Below are 12,944 nucleotides of genomic sequence, written 5' to 3'. Positions count from 1 at the left end.
ACGTTCCAGGCTGTGCAGGGGATGTGAAGTGCAGGAATGGGCTGCACCTGTATAGAAAATAACCTGTTAAAATAAAATAACGCGAGCCACTAAAGGGATAGAGTTAGCTTGCAGTAGGCTGACAATAAGGAGAACAAATAAGGTGAAATGCCGGCAAAGGCCTAACAGATCCTGAGCATAACTGACAAGCATATGATTTTTAAAAATGTTTTGGTATGCGCTGACGCTCCATAGTTTAGTATAAACAATTAATTCAATTTAGATTAAAAAGTGCTTATGCTGCGTGCTTGGATCATAAATAAAAATGCAGTAGTTGCCTCTTATTTTAAATTGAAAGCACAGGCAAAGCCTTAGTTTGCTCATATGAAAATATTTGAATTGGGCTTTGTTTCAAAATTAAAAAAAAATAGCATTCTGTCAAGCAATAATAAAACATCTTTTCATTTATAGTTTGTCTTAAAGTGAAAAAATCATTGTGTCGTGAGCTGAGTGAATCATAACGTCATGTAAAAATTGATTGCAATCATTGTTTCTGTTTGAATATGAAGGTTAAATATTTCATAGTGTTCCTTTGTTGCATTTTTCAAAATCTTTGTTTGAATGTTTGAATCTTTTATTTTCAGTGCAATCTCAGACATTTGGGCCTCACTTAAAGCCTTTGATAGATAATTGCTTTTGTTAATGTTTGCGTACAACATTTGTTTTCGTTCAAGCAATTTTAATAATTTCGCATGGAAGAACATACTTTTTGCCAGAAGGTACAGGTATCTCTTCATTTGCATTTGTAAAGCCTTTTAAAAAGGATTGAAAAAGGTGCTCTGTCGTTGCAGCTTGTTTGATTCTACCTACCTTCCGTATTAATTATGCGGTTTACCCTTACGTTTGTTTCAGAAGTGAGTGGGTTTCTCATTTCTGCGTTCTGAGTGATGAAACGGACTCATCGACATGAGTCTATCCAACACAAGCATAAGCGTCGTAACTACAAACATGTTATAAATGAGACGGCAGGTTTTTGTTACAGAATATAGATGGATTTTAGCAGTGTAAAGCAATCTCTGACCTCTGACAGAAATATGTTTGCTATGAGTAAAATATTAATACAGATTTTTTTTTTTTTTTCCGTAAGGCACTGGTAAGTAGTTTTGTTACATTTCTAGCAGAAATCTCCAAAAAGTTTGCCCGTGTGGTTAAAAAAAAAAAAAAAAAAAAAAAAAAAGAAATGTGAATGTATCTGAAAATTGTATCTATAAAAATACGGATTAATAAAGTAATTTTTTTTTTGTGTAATCTTTGAGGGACGCTGTTGTGTCTGTAATAAATGAGGAAGTATGTGCTTACTGCAGATCTTGTTTGTTTCTGGCAGTAATGAGATGTTTGGGCCTGCAGCCCTGGCCTCATCTCCACAGAGAGCTGCGGCTGCAGTATTGAGCTTCACACGCGGCCGGGGTTAGGGGATTATCAGCTGCACACACAAAGAGCTTTATCAAACCTTCACTGTTTCCCCGAACACATACCTGTATCTCCGTGTAGAGCTTCTTTTGGGCTACTAGCACAATCATAAAAATAAAAACATGCAAGATTCATATCGAACAGTCACCTAAAAGCTGTTTCAAATTTACCATTCTGACTTTATCTGTTTTTTTTTTTCACTTGGAAATGAAGCGTTCCTTGACTTCTATCAGCTGTAGCTGACTCTTTTAGTGCCTGTGCAAGCGATAGGACAATTTGTTGTGTGCGTGTGTTAGTTGTTTTTCATCTTTGGTGCACAAATTAAGCAGAAACAGAACTATCTCTTTAAACTGCACTGTTTTTGCTTATTGTTGTTTATTTAATTCCTCGAAAACCTGATGTTTCTTTATGAAGTTTGACCTGCTAAATATGAAAATCCCTTTTTGTGATTACTTTGGTACATTGCTAACTGTATCAGATAGCGATACGTTGCTTTCGTGTATCATTAGCAGTGCTCAAGAAAACAAAACAAAAAAATCATACAAGCTAATGTTATTACTCATCACGCTTAAAAATTGATGCATGCATAATACTAAGCTAATATCAATTTAACAAACACTTACCAAAAGCGAGTCCTTCAAAATTTCAGAAGTGCATGTTATATATACCTTATATATACCTTAATATATATAAGGCATATATATATATATATATATATTAAAACAAATATATATAAATTAGTACAAAAAAATGCGTTAGTCCAAAAGCGTATCAAATCAAACTAACGATAGAGGTTGTTGCATTTACCTGTCCTCTTTTCTAAAATATTACAATTGAAAATAAATCAAATAATAATAATAATCCTCACCACAGAATTACAGAAGAACCGTAACTTTTACCTGATCTTGCATCGCTCACGTTTCATTAGCATAAGTGATTAAAAGGCTTTGCTTGCTAAAGCAGCACAGCCAGAACTGTTTGTAAACGGATGCATATTGTTTCCCAGAGGGTTAGATGTATGTGAAAATAGCTACTATTCCTTTTTTAAGACAGTCTGTAATAAGGCTTGTAGCTACACCGGGGGATAAAAAATGACTAAACGTGGGTAATGATGTGAAAAGAGAAGTTATGGGCTGTTTGCTCAAACTTGATTTGTTGTACCTGTTGAATGATGGTGAAACAAGCGCACTGCTGTGTTCTGTGGCTGTGAATAATGAACTCGCGTCGTAGTCGTGAGGCTGTGCCTTCCACACCTCGGGCAAACTACTTAATTATAAAGACAGAAAAGTTTTTTTAACCCCATTGAAGGGAAGAAAAAGAAATATCATCAGCAAAAATGAAATCCTGCTTTAAAAAAAAAAATCTAATAAAGAAATATGCTTTTGCAGCACGCTTTATTATTTTGCCATCCGATGCTGAATAATTTACGAGGAAAACTAGCATCGAGGTTGACGTTACGCTCTTTGTCAATGTCTTGTATTTCCAGCGCTTTCAGAAAACCTTCATTTATATTGTTTGTCGGATCCTTTAGTACGAGAGACCACACAAAACCGACGCGAATTCCACTTTATTTGCTTGCGAAGGAAAAACAAACTTGAGCTTTGTGACGCTGCTTCTTTCCCATGCTAAACAACATTCATCTGATCTCTTGGGAGACGGCCCACCAGCTTTGTCTCATTATGACTGTAAATTCGTTCTAGAGACGGAGCATCCGACGTTCCGATGAAAGACTTGGAATGATTGTGATGCGCTTTTCAACCTCTTTGTAAGAAATAGATTCTGGCCTAATCGCTGTACCAAAGAATGCCAAGAGCGATTTCATCACGTCAAACTCGAGCGTGATTGCTTTACTACCAAGAATGAACATTCATCTGCAAATATTAACAAGCAACATTTTTCAAATGAATATGTTGATCATTTTCTTTTTATTGGTTTGGATCGGTTCATATACGCATGCTTTTGTTTTGGTTGTGCTTTTATCCTTGGTTTTGAACGGTTTGCTCTATTATCCTATCACTATATATCTACTTAAAAGTAATATATTTGATCAGATCTTGTATTTTGTGTTAAAGTGAGTAATATCTTTTTTTCCCCCCAGCTATATCTTGCATTAAAGGAACCTAATTTTTAACTCGCCCCCAAGCCATCCTAGGTGTATATGACTTTCTTCTTTCGAACACAGTCAGAGTTTTTTAAAAATGTACCCTGGCTCTTCCAAGCTTGGTAATGCTGGTGGATTAGCGGCCATTATTTTGAATAATTCGGATATAGCCATTGTGAAACTAACCTATACGCCTCCGGGTGGTCAACGCGTGTCTTTTGAAGCAGGTCGAAGGGTTTTTGTAACAAAAGTATTTCTGTTTTTAAAAATATGACTCAAATCACTCATCTGAAAGAAGAAAGTCATATACACCTAGGATGGCTTAGGGGCGAGTAAATTATTATTACGATTCATTTTAAGGTGAACTGTTCCTTTAAGGCATCTGCCAGAATCCTTTTTGAAAAAAAAAAATTTTTTGATGTGAATAGTTCAGTCTGTGATTTTTTTTTTCTATATTTTATTCTTTTCATATTGCGAAAAATAAAAATTCTCGTACTTTGCTATTTAAAGGTTCTTGTCCATCGTTGTCGGTTTTTCTCTTTTTTTAATGGTCATTAAAAGTCGTACTTTTACTAAACCTCTTCTGAAAGTGTCTCTTAAGAAACGCTATCAGTAGTATTGTCGTCTTGTTGCATCATTGTTAACTTTATAAATTCACCAGCTGACGTCTTCAAAGCGCCAGGTTTTCACGGTCGATTTTGCTTGTTGTGGTGATGCGGCGCTCTGTTGTTGGCTTCAGACATGAACGGATGGCCCCATTATGAGACTGTAGTCTACTTCAAAGAGCCCAACCCTGCGTTAATGGATTCTGATTAGTACATAAGGGTGGCCCTTGAATACTCAAACACCTGCCCGGGGTTTTTGAGAATGGCTTTACTCCAGATCCTGTTAAAAAGACATTATGAATCATTTCGGTCTAATTAGCGTCTCGAGAACTTAATTACAATCCACACTGGACGCTTTGCCAATATTGCTTTTTCCTAATTTATTCCGTCTCGGCTTATAAAATGTCAGCTAAGGCTGCGTGTTTTCCAACACGGAGTTCACAGACCATGTTTCCTCTTCTATGGCAACTCCAAACGGCGTGTAGAGCGAATCCTCTGAGATTTGGCCACATTTCCCGGAAAACTTCTTATGGGGGGATTTGAAGGGTGTTAATCCGTGGATTTGGTCGGCTGCGCGCGCGCACACTCTCACTGAGACAACAGTTTGCATTATTTGTTCCAGTTTCTCACCCTAACGGTGACGGATACAGGCAGTGGTCCGTGAGCCAAGCCGAACGCTTGATCTTCAGTTGAGCTTCTGAGAGGACATCTAAGACTTTTCTTTACCCTCCATCAAGCTGTTCGATCCACTTTTCCTGCTAATAGGCAGAGAGACGTCTGCTGTCATGCGGTGTCACAGCGGCGGGCTATGACTCTGTCTCTCTCTCGTTCTGTGCCTGAGCCACTAACAGATCAATAAGAAAACACGGCTAGACACAGAAAGGTGGGAAGAGCTTTGAGATGATGTGTGGAAATGTGGTCAAGGACAGGCGGAAAGCAGCGTGAAGAGTTTAATCCGGTTTTTAGTTGTCATGCATTGATTCACGCCACCCTGAGCACTGGAAAATAGTCTAATATACACATTTATGATGGTATAACTCATTCTATTTGAATCTTTCATGCGGGCGTCATGTTTTAATCACTTCATACTTTTTTTAATTCATTGAATAAAGTTCTGTAACTATCAAGTAAGGTTACACTTTATTTTAGTCCACTTTAGACAAATATAAGTAACTACTTGTCAACTAATTCTCATTCATTCACAACCGCATGTCTATTAACTCTCAGAGTAGACCGTTAGGGTGGGTTTAGGGTTAACAGTAAGTTTCTAATTCTCTAATGGCTGATAATTGACATGTTATTGCAAAGATACTTAATGTTACTAAAATTTACAAAGAGGACTATCGAAATAAAGTGTTACCCAAGTAAGTAAATAAAAGTTTCCCATACACCTTTTAGTAATACTTCAGCATAGGGACCAGTTTTCACTATTAACTAGTTGCTCATTAGCGTGCCTGTTATTAACATATTGGCTGTTTATTAAAGCACATATTCTGCATGCCCGTATTTAACCTGCTATCCAATACACGAACTAGCTACCTTACTAACTATTAATAAACTGCAAATTAGGAGTTAGTTAATGAAAATGTTGTAATTAATAGTTTGTTAATAGAGAGAATTGGATCCTAAAATAAAGTAGACCCACATTTTTCTTTCTATTAACTATTTATTACGTGTGTGTGTGTGTGTGTGTGTGTGTGTGTGTGTGTGTGTTTATATTTGATGTATATATTTGAGAAATATGTTTATATATATATATATATATATATATATATATATATATATATATATATATATATATATATAAAACAACTTGATTCACATGATTCACTGCAATAAATTTTGACAGCACTAATTCTAACTGAAAATGGTAATTTGAATTTATAGTAATATTTCACAATATTATAGTTTTTTAGTTGATCAAATAAAAGCCTTGATGAGTATAAAAGACTTTTAAAACTTTTAAAAACTTAAAAAATCTGACCCCAAACTATTAAACGGTAGTGTAATTGTAAGGGGGGAAATTTGATCAATATATCAACAATTGTGGTAGTTTGGTTACCAGCTTTGGCTTAAGAGCTCTTTAATATCTTGAAGTAGCGTGACTGGTGTCTTGTGTCTATTTCAGGTGGCCCTGCATGCGTGCGCGCGTAGCGACAGACATGGTGTTGGATCGCTGCCTCCAGGCGCGGGCGGGATTTGTGATTAGCCCTTGCTGCTACGGCTTCATTCAAAACACGCTCAAATTCAACTTTCCCAAGAGGTGAAAAAAACCACGTCTCCTCCGTCTCCCTGACTTTTCTCGCTCGCTCGCTCTCTTTTCATTTGTTCGCTTAATTCCACAGTACACAACGACAGTGTAGATCTGCAATAATCCACGGTATTAAATGTTAAGCTCGGCATACTCTGAAATGAAACCAACAAGAACGAGTGATTTATTAGGACGATCGAAAATAGCCGACCGTGATAAGCGTTCATTATTGTGTCTATTCCTGTCTTCCTATTAACGCTCTCAGAATTGAATGTCCTGTATCAACAATCGCAGCTGAGCCTCGTTTAATCTTGGCAAGGACGTGTTAAAATGAGGTAAAATGGAGAGCGAGCAGTTCACGACTGGCTTCGAACAGTCATCGGTTTTTTCCTCAATCGAAAGCTATCGCTCTCCAAATCTGGCGAAACTTTCATTTAATCTCAGGCAGGAATTTTGCCGCGGGCGTGAGCGCCGGGGTGGCAGGAGCAGGGAGCGCAGGAAATTATTTTTCCGTGGTTATGTTCACGGTGTTGCCATGACAGTGATTTGTCATTCGTGGCATTCGACAGTAGGCCAAAAAGGGCGACCTGATGACAGACGGTTAATGTAGCAAACATTACCTACCACACACACGCAATCTCCACAGCTCTTGTTTATCATGCAAGCGTTACGTGAGACATCCGCCTGTGTTTACACACGACTTATTTCTGCAACCGAACCGCCGCATGCTTTTTTTGTTCGTAGAGAATGTTTTCAATGTCTCCTTGATCCGGATACGCTGTCCTCTCCTTAAACTTCTTTCTTTAACTCGTGTCATTTTTCATTCGCGCCTCAGTGTGTGTGCGTGAGTTCATTAAGTCTGCCCCCCTTCGTCTCTCTTCACAGCGCGAGGTTTGTGGAGACTTTGAGCTATAAGGTAAGTGTTTCAGCCCTCGCTTTCACTCTTTTCATTAGCGCCTACACGTGTGGGACGTCACACTGCCTGCTTCTGAGTGCGAGACTCTTCTGGGAAAACTCCACAGGAGAGCCTCATAATATGCCTCATGTATGTGAAGAGCAGTGTTTAGTCATGTTCAGCTCATGACGGACAAGAGGTACTTGCTAGCCTGGTAATAGAACAGATCCTGATATACAAGCAGACTGCTCTTAGGACCCTTGCATAAAAAAAAAACTAAATGCTAATGCTCTTTGCCAATTGTTATTTTAGTATTATTTCTATACTATTATAGTGTTTATTAATTGTTAAATATTTTTTTTGTTTTGTTTTCATTTTAGTTTCAGTAATTTTTGCTAAATACATTTTAATATTTCATTTTAAATAAGTCATTAAAGTTTAAGTATACATAAACAGCCAATATGCAATTTGCATACTAATAAGCAGCCAGTTTAACAGACAATAGTTAGTAGAGTTTCCTAATCTGAAAAAATTATAATATCAACCAAAATTTAATGGAAAAACAGAAGCTCTTTGCTATAAGCAGTAGCTTTGTGAAAATGTTACAGTACAGGAACACGCCACAGATCCTGAGGAGCTGAAAACATCTGTCCATAAGCCAATGTTTTCCTTCTCTTCACTGTTGATTTTCTCAAGCTCTGGCGAAGTAGGGTATTCCTGGGAATAGAGTGCCCGTGTGCTGCAGTTGCACATTGTATTTTTCCCAGTCTTATCTCCAGGCACCGATGGAACAGTGAGGCAGAAGTGTGAGTAATGGATGAGGTTAATCAGTCGTATCTCACAGTCACCCGTGTTCGCTTGACTCTCTTACGCTGCTGCGTTCACGGCCCCGGCAGAGATATCACCTACAATAGGGGCCTTCACGAGAAACAGGCAGTTGCCCGGCGTAGATCTAGAGCAAACAGACGTTTAATTAGTGGTGTTTGTCAAAACAAACATTGCTTTTGCTATAACCAGGGCTCGGGCGGGATGGCATCCCCCTGGTTGAAAAAATGACCAAAAGCATCCCCAAACCCACCGTCCCCTTTTGGATTATGAAATTTGAGAGTCTTTTAACAGTCCAAAGACATTCACTGATTGATGAATGCAGTTAGAATGCCCTTATAATTCCTGCAATAAAACAAACAAGAATTTTTTTTTAAATAAATATCTATCTATCTATCTATCTATCTATATATATATATATATATATATATATATATATATATATATATATATATATATATATATATATGTATATATGATAGTGGTCAGTTGATGGTGGTCATTTGAATCAGTGATTCATAATCTGGCTATGACTATTGGAATTTGAACAAACTGAATTATGAATTAAGCTGTTTGGACTTGTTGAGGATACTGCAGGTGTAATATTACATAGCAAACCTGGCAACCGCCCATAACACCCTACCAACTTTAGCAATGGAAAATACCACTCAAAATGTGATCTACACGCAGTTTAGATACAAATACTTTTCTTTCTGGTTAGTTAAATTTGACTGGGTATTCATTGCGTTGTGATTTAAAGAGCACAGTGCACTTAAATGCATTGATAAGATGATTTCAATGCATTGAAATTCCCCACAGGAAATATTTTAATTGTTAGGACTTAATTTGAGTTTGATTTGTTTAAAATGAAATTTAAAAAGATAGATTTTCTTCTTTATGCTTCTTCCCAAACTAGGATAATCAACAGAGTGTTTCTCATCGGCATGAATGCTAAAAATGCTCTAGAAACACTTTACTGAGCTAAAACCTGTTTTTGAGACGTTATACTGAGTTATACCATTGATCGCAGCTATTAGCCCAGAGGATTAAACTTGATAGGAGGAATCAATCTGCCAGGGCTGTTACGTTCCTTTCCATCAGCACTTGTTTCACTCAGTTAATGCAGAATAATGGTTGCTTGAAGCCATCGTTATCATCAAAAGCAGAGGAAGTCATTTTACAGCAATTCCTTGCAACGTTCCTTGCAAAAAAATGCAATTAAGAGTATATTGATTAATATAAAATGAACTAGGTGCCGCTTTCCTCTGTGTTTCCTTTTAATGGCTGGTTGTAAAGGGTTGATAAATGGTCTGTTCCCTCACCACAACCCTAACGATCTGATGCATCGATGTTTTTCTGCAATTTACGCTAGCCGGGCAGCATGCGTGCTTGTTTTTCAGATATCTTCGTGCGCGTACATTTAGATGCAAGTGTGTTTATTGATGTGTGTGCATGTGTTCGGTATGTAAACGTGTTATGGTTTCCACAGGAGCATATGATCCTGTGCAGGTTTGCAGACCAGACGGCTGTCAGTTTACCCTCAGAACGATGATTAATCGGTAAGATGCTTGTGTTTTTAACAGGTGGTCAGTGTTGTTGTGCCTGTTTTTTTGTTTTTTTAGGAGAGGAAATTCCTAATAGAGATCGTCCATCTGGCTAGATTTGTTTTAAGGCGAGGGTTAGGTTCAGGTTAAAGAGACTGATCAAAAGTTTGGCTGTGTGAGACTGTTATCATTTTATATATAAAAATAGTGGTTTACTAACAATGCAACTCTCACTAATGACTGCCATGAACCAAGAACAGTGCAAAAACTGGAGAAAATATGACCTAACTTTAATAAATAAATAAAAAATTACATAATGTCGTGTAGCCCCACCTTCTCAGATTAAAAATGTCTGGGTTGCCAGATTGAGGACATGCAATGGGAACAAACCGATGGGATGGTTTATCCGTGCTTTTATATGCCACTAGACATGGAGGTTTTAGACTGAAGCCTTTTTAGGTTCAGTAGAATCTCAGTTTTGACCCAGTTTGTTTCACCCTTCCATGATGCAGTACGCTGTGTTTCCCACTAACTGCAACCCGGATGGGGAATCAACAAAAACATACACTCCAACAATTTATTTAAAATATATATTAATACAAATCAAAACAGCATATCAGTGATGCTAAAATAGCACTGCTCAGCATCGCTTTTGTTGCACCAAAGACGAAGCATAATGGTTCAGTGGGACACAAAACACTAGTTGATAAATGGCAGCATGGTTAATTGTTTGCATTTCCCGCTGGACATATTAAAAAACTTTTGTAAATGTTTCTCTGGACCAAAGGCACTTGATAGGTTACCAGTAAGCCCTTACAAAGCATTTCTGTTTAGTATAACTGGTGAATCTCTAACGATGTAGAGTGAGTTCAGACCCCATCTTCCCGCTCTGTGACCTCTCTCTCCGCTACAAATTTTCTCTCTGCACACACATTCAGTCTCATCACACTTCTCACATAAATCTGACGCCACTGTCATCTTTCCTCTTCCACTGGCCATCTTTTTATAGCTGGCGAGATGACAGTCTCTCAGCCTCTTCACAAAAACACATGCTAATCCAGCGCTGGCATGCCTCTGCCGTGTCAAAGGCTTTCAAAGGCCCTGCTATATCTTTGAGTTCAGATGAGCTGTTAATTACAGATTGATAAGATGAAAAAGTTTGTTTTAAAAGTCTTTAGTATGTTTTCAAAAGGGCCTGCTTAAATTAGACTGCTGGGTCCTCATGTATAATCTGGAGCCTCTTACAAAAGAAAATGTCTATTATTAAGTCGTTTGAAATTCCACTTTGGAAAAAGTTTCAGAATTCATTTATTAAATGCGTAGAGCTTTCTTACTCAACAATTTTGAAAAAAAATGTACATGGTTTCTGTGTCAGTAGCTGAAACTGTTTTAGACATTGATAATGATAAGTAGTGCTTCCTGAGAATCAAATCAGCATATTTGAAGGATTTCTGGAAAAAAAAAAAAACACCTACCAAAATGTTGCAAACTGATGCAACCTAATTTATATTATGCAAGGATACCAGAAATAGCTTGTTCATCCACCTTGAAAAATACAACTTTAAGACAATTTAGACAACTTTTACAGCTCATTTAACACTGTGCATTTGTACTAATTGCTTAATATAAGCTATTTATTAAAAATGAGCTACACATTAATGCTTTTGAACTTTTATGTCTTGCCCCATAGACTCTCAATAGTGTGTGTTTTTTTTTTCGGATTCAAGGTTAAAAGTCTTTTGGTAAAACCACCGCATTAATTTTAAGGTTGAAGCCTGATAAACGAAGTTTAAAACACATTTATGTTTCAGTAAAATCTTAAAGCAAAGTCTTTTCTTTGACCATAATTAACCTGAGTAATGTCTTTAGCAAGAGATTTCCGGCCTGTGCTCATTAACTATAACGTTTCCTAATTCAGTCTCATTTCCAAACCTTTGTCTCCCTCAATCACCAGGGAAGCGCTGTAAGGACTGGTGGACTTGGACCGCAGTTGGGCCGCCGAATCATGGGTATTCAGTGAGGGTGATGACCATGGTCCCCTGAGGGCTGCTCGCCTAAGAACAATATGCTGGTGGGGAACCGATAAGATAACACCTGACTCACTTACAAATACCCAGCCATGTCAGGACTATCAATACCTCCGTGTTTTCTTCATGTTACCTTGAACATTTTATATTTGTAAGAAGATATAGCTTCACCCAAATATTACAATTTGTGCATCATTCCACTCTACATTTATAGTCACTGTTTTCACACAGCAAAAGTGGATGTTGATTTAAACTAACACTAAAATGCTTCCTATGAGAAAAGTATAAAGCGCTATTTGAATTGATATGCTTTTGTACCATCTTTCCTTTAATGCATAAGCTCTGAGATTTTTACATACGACTAGAAGAAACTATGTAATGCCACCATTGGAATCACATTGGTATTAATTAACAAGATTTTAATAACTGGGGGAACTATTTCTTTGATAAAAGTGCAGGCACACTTGATTCAGGCTTGGATGTAATTCACGTTAATTGGTATATTACGTTTTTATTTCAGATTTTTTAAAGACTTGACTTCATGTAAAACAATTAGAGTGCTTTTATTTCAGCTGCCTTTCAAATCTAGTACTTTCTTGCTGGAGTTATGTGCCCCGTGGATTGTCATTGTTCGTGAAAAAAAAAACAAAAGTATAGACTAAAAGCTGCACACCTCTCAATAAATTAAATACATGATTCTCAAATGCCATTTGGCAAATCAGACATACTTGAATTGTGTAAAACCACCTTTGCACCTCTCTCTCCGCGCTGCTCGTGTATTATGCACGAAACAAAAGAGTCTCAAAAGCCTGCTTTTCTAAAGTTGCTATCAATGTAAAATTATTCAGCGCTATCGTGCTCATCTCACTTGCAAAGAAAGCAGGGGCGCAGCTCCCGTAGCTTTGTCTCAGAGTGTTTGATTAAATGCATTGAAAGTAAACACACAGAGAATTATTTATCACGACTCCCTTGTGTTTGGGGGCGGAGGAATGGAGGGGTTAATATTTATGAAATAGCACATGGATTAATCTTTGACCACGGTTATGAATATTCGATTAGGCCACGGTTTGCACTAAATGTCAAAAGCTTTGGCAATGTATGTCTGTACACACACTGATATAAGGAATCCATTCCTCAGCTTACTTTTGTTGTGTTTGGAGCCGTAGCGTCATCAAACACCGCTCTCGGATTGCTCGCTACAGAAGAGCCGCTGACTGTCACAGCTTGTGATATAAAGATGAGATCTG

General features: G+C 37.5%; 1 protein-coding gene across 1 annotated transcript in view; it reads left to right on the top strand.

The window, feature by feature from the left end:
- Positions 1 to 9,690, top strand: part of LOC122349000 (glutathione S-transferase C-terminal domain-containing protein-like) — a 39,161-nt gene extending 29,471 nt beyond the window's left edge. Inside the window, 4 exon segments of the mRNA XM_043244925.1 lie at positions 6,284 to 6,304; positions 6,306 to 6,418; positions 7,292 to 7,322; positions 9,616 to 9,690. Coding sequence (XP_043100860.1) covers positions 6,284 to 6,304; positions 6,306 to 6,418; positions 7,292 to 7,322; positions 9,616 to 9,678 — 228 coding nt within the window. The 3' untranslated portion in view covers positions 9,679 to 9,690.
- The last annotated feature ends 3,254 nt before the right edge of the window (positions 9,691 to 12,944 follow it).

This window comes from Puntigrus tetrazona, chromosome 1 (genome assembly GCF_018831695.1).
Source record: "Puntigrus tetrazona isolate hp1 chromosome 1, ASM1883169v1, whole genome shotgun sequence".
NCBI lineage: Eukaryota > Metazoa > Chordata > Actinopteri > Cypriniformes > Cyprinidae > Puntigrus > Puntigrus tetrazona.
This window is presented reverse-complemented; position numbering and strand designations above follow the sequence as displayed.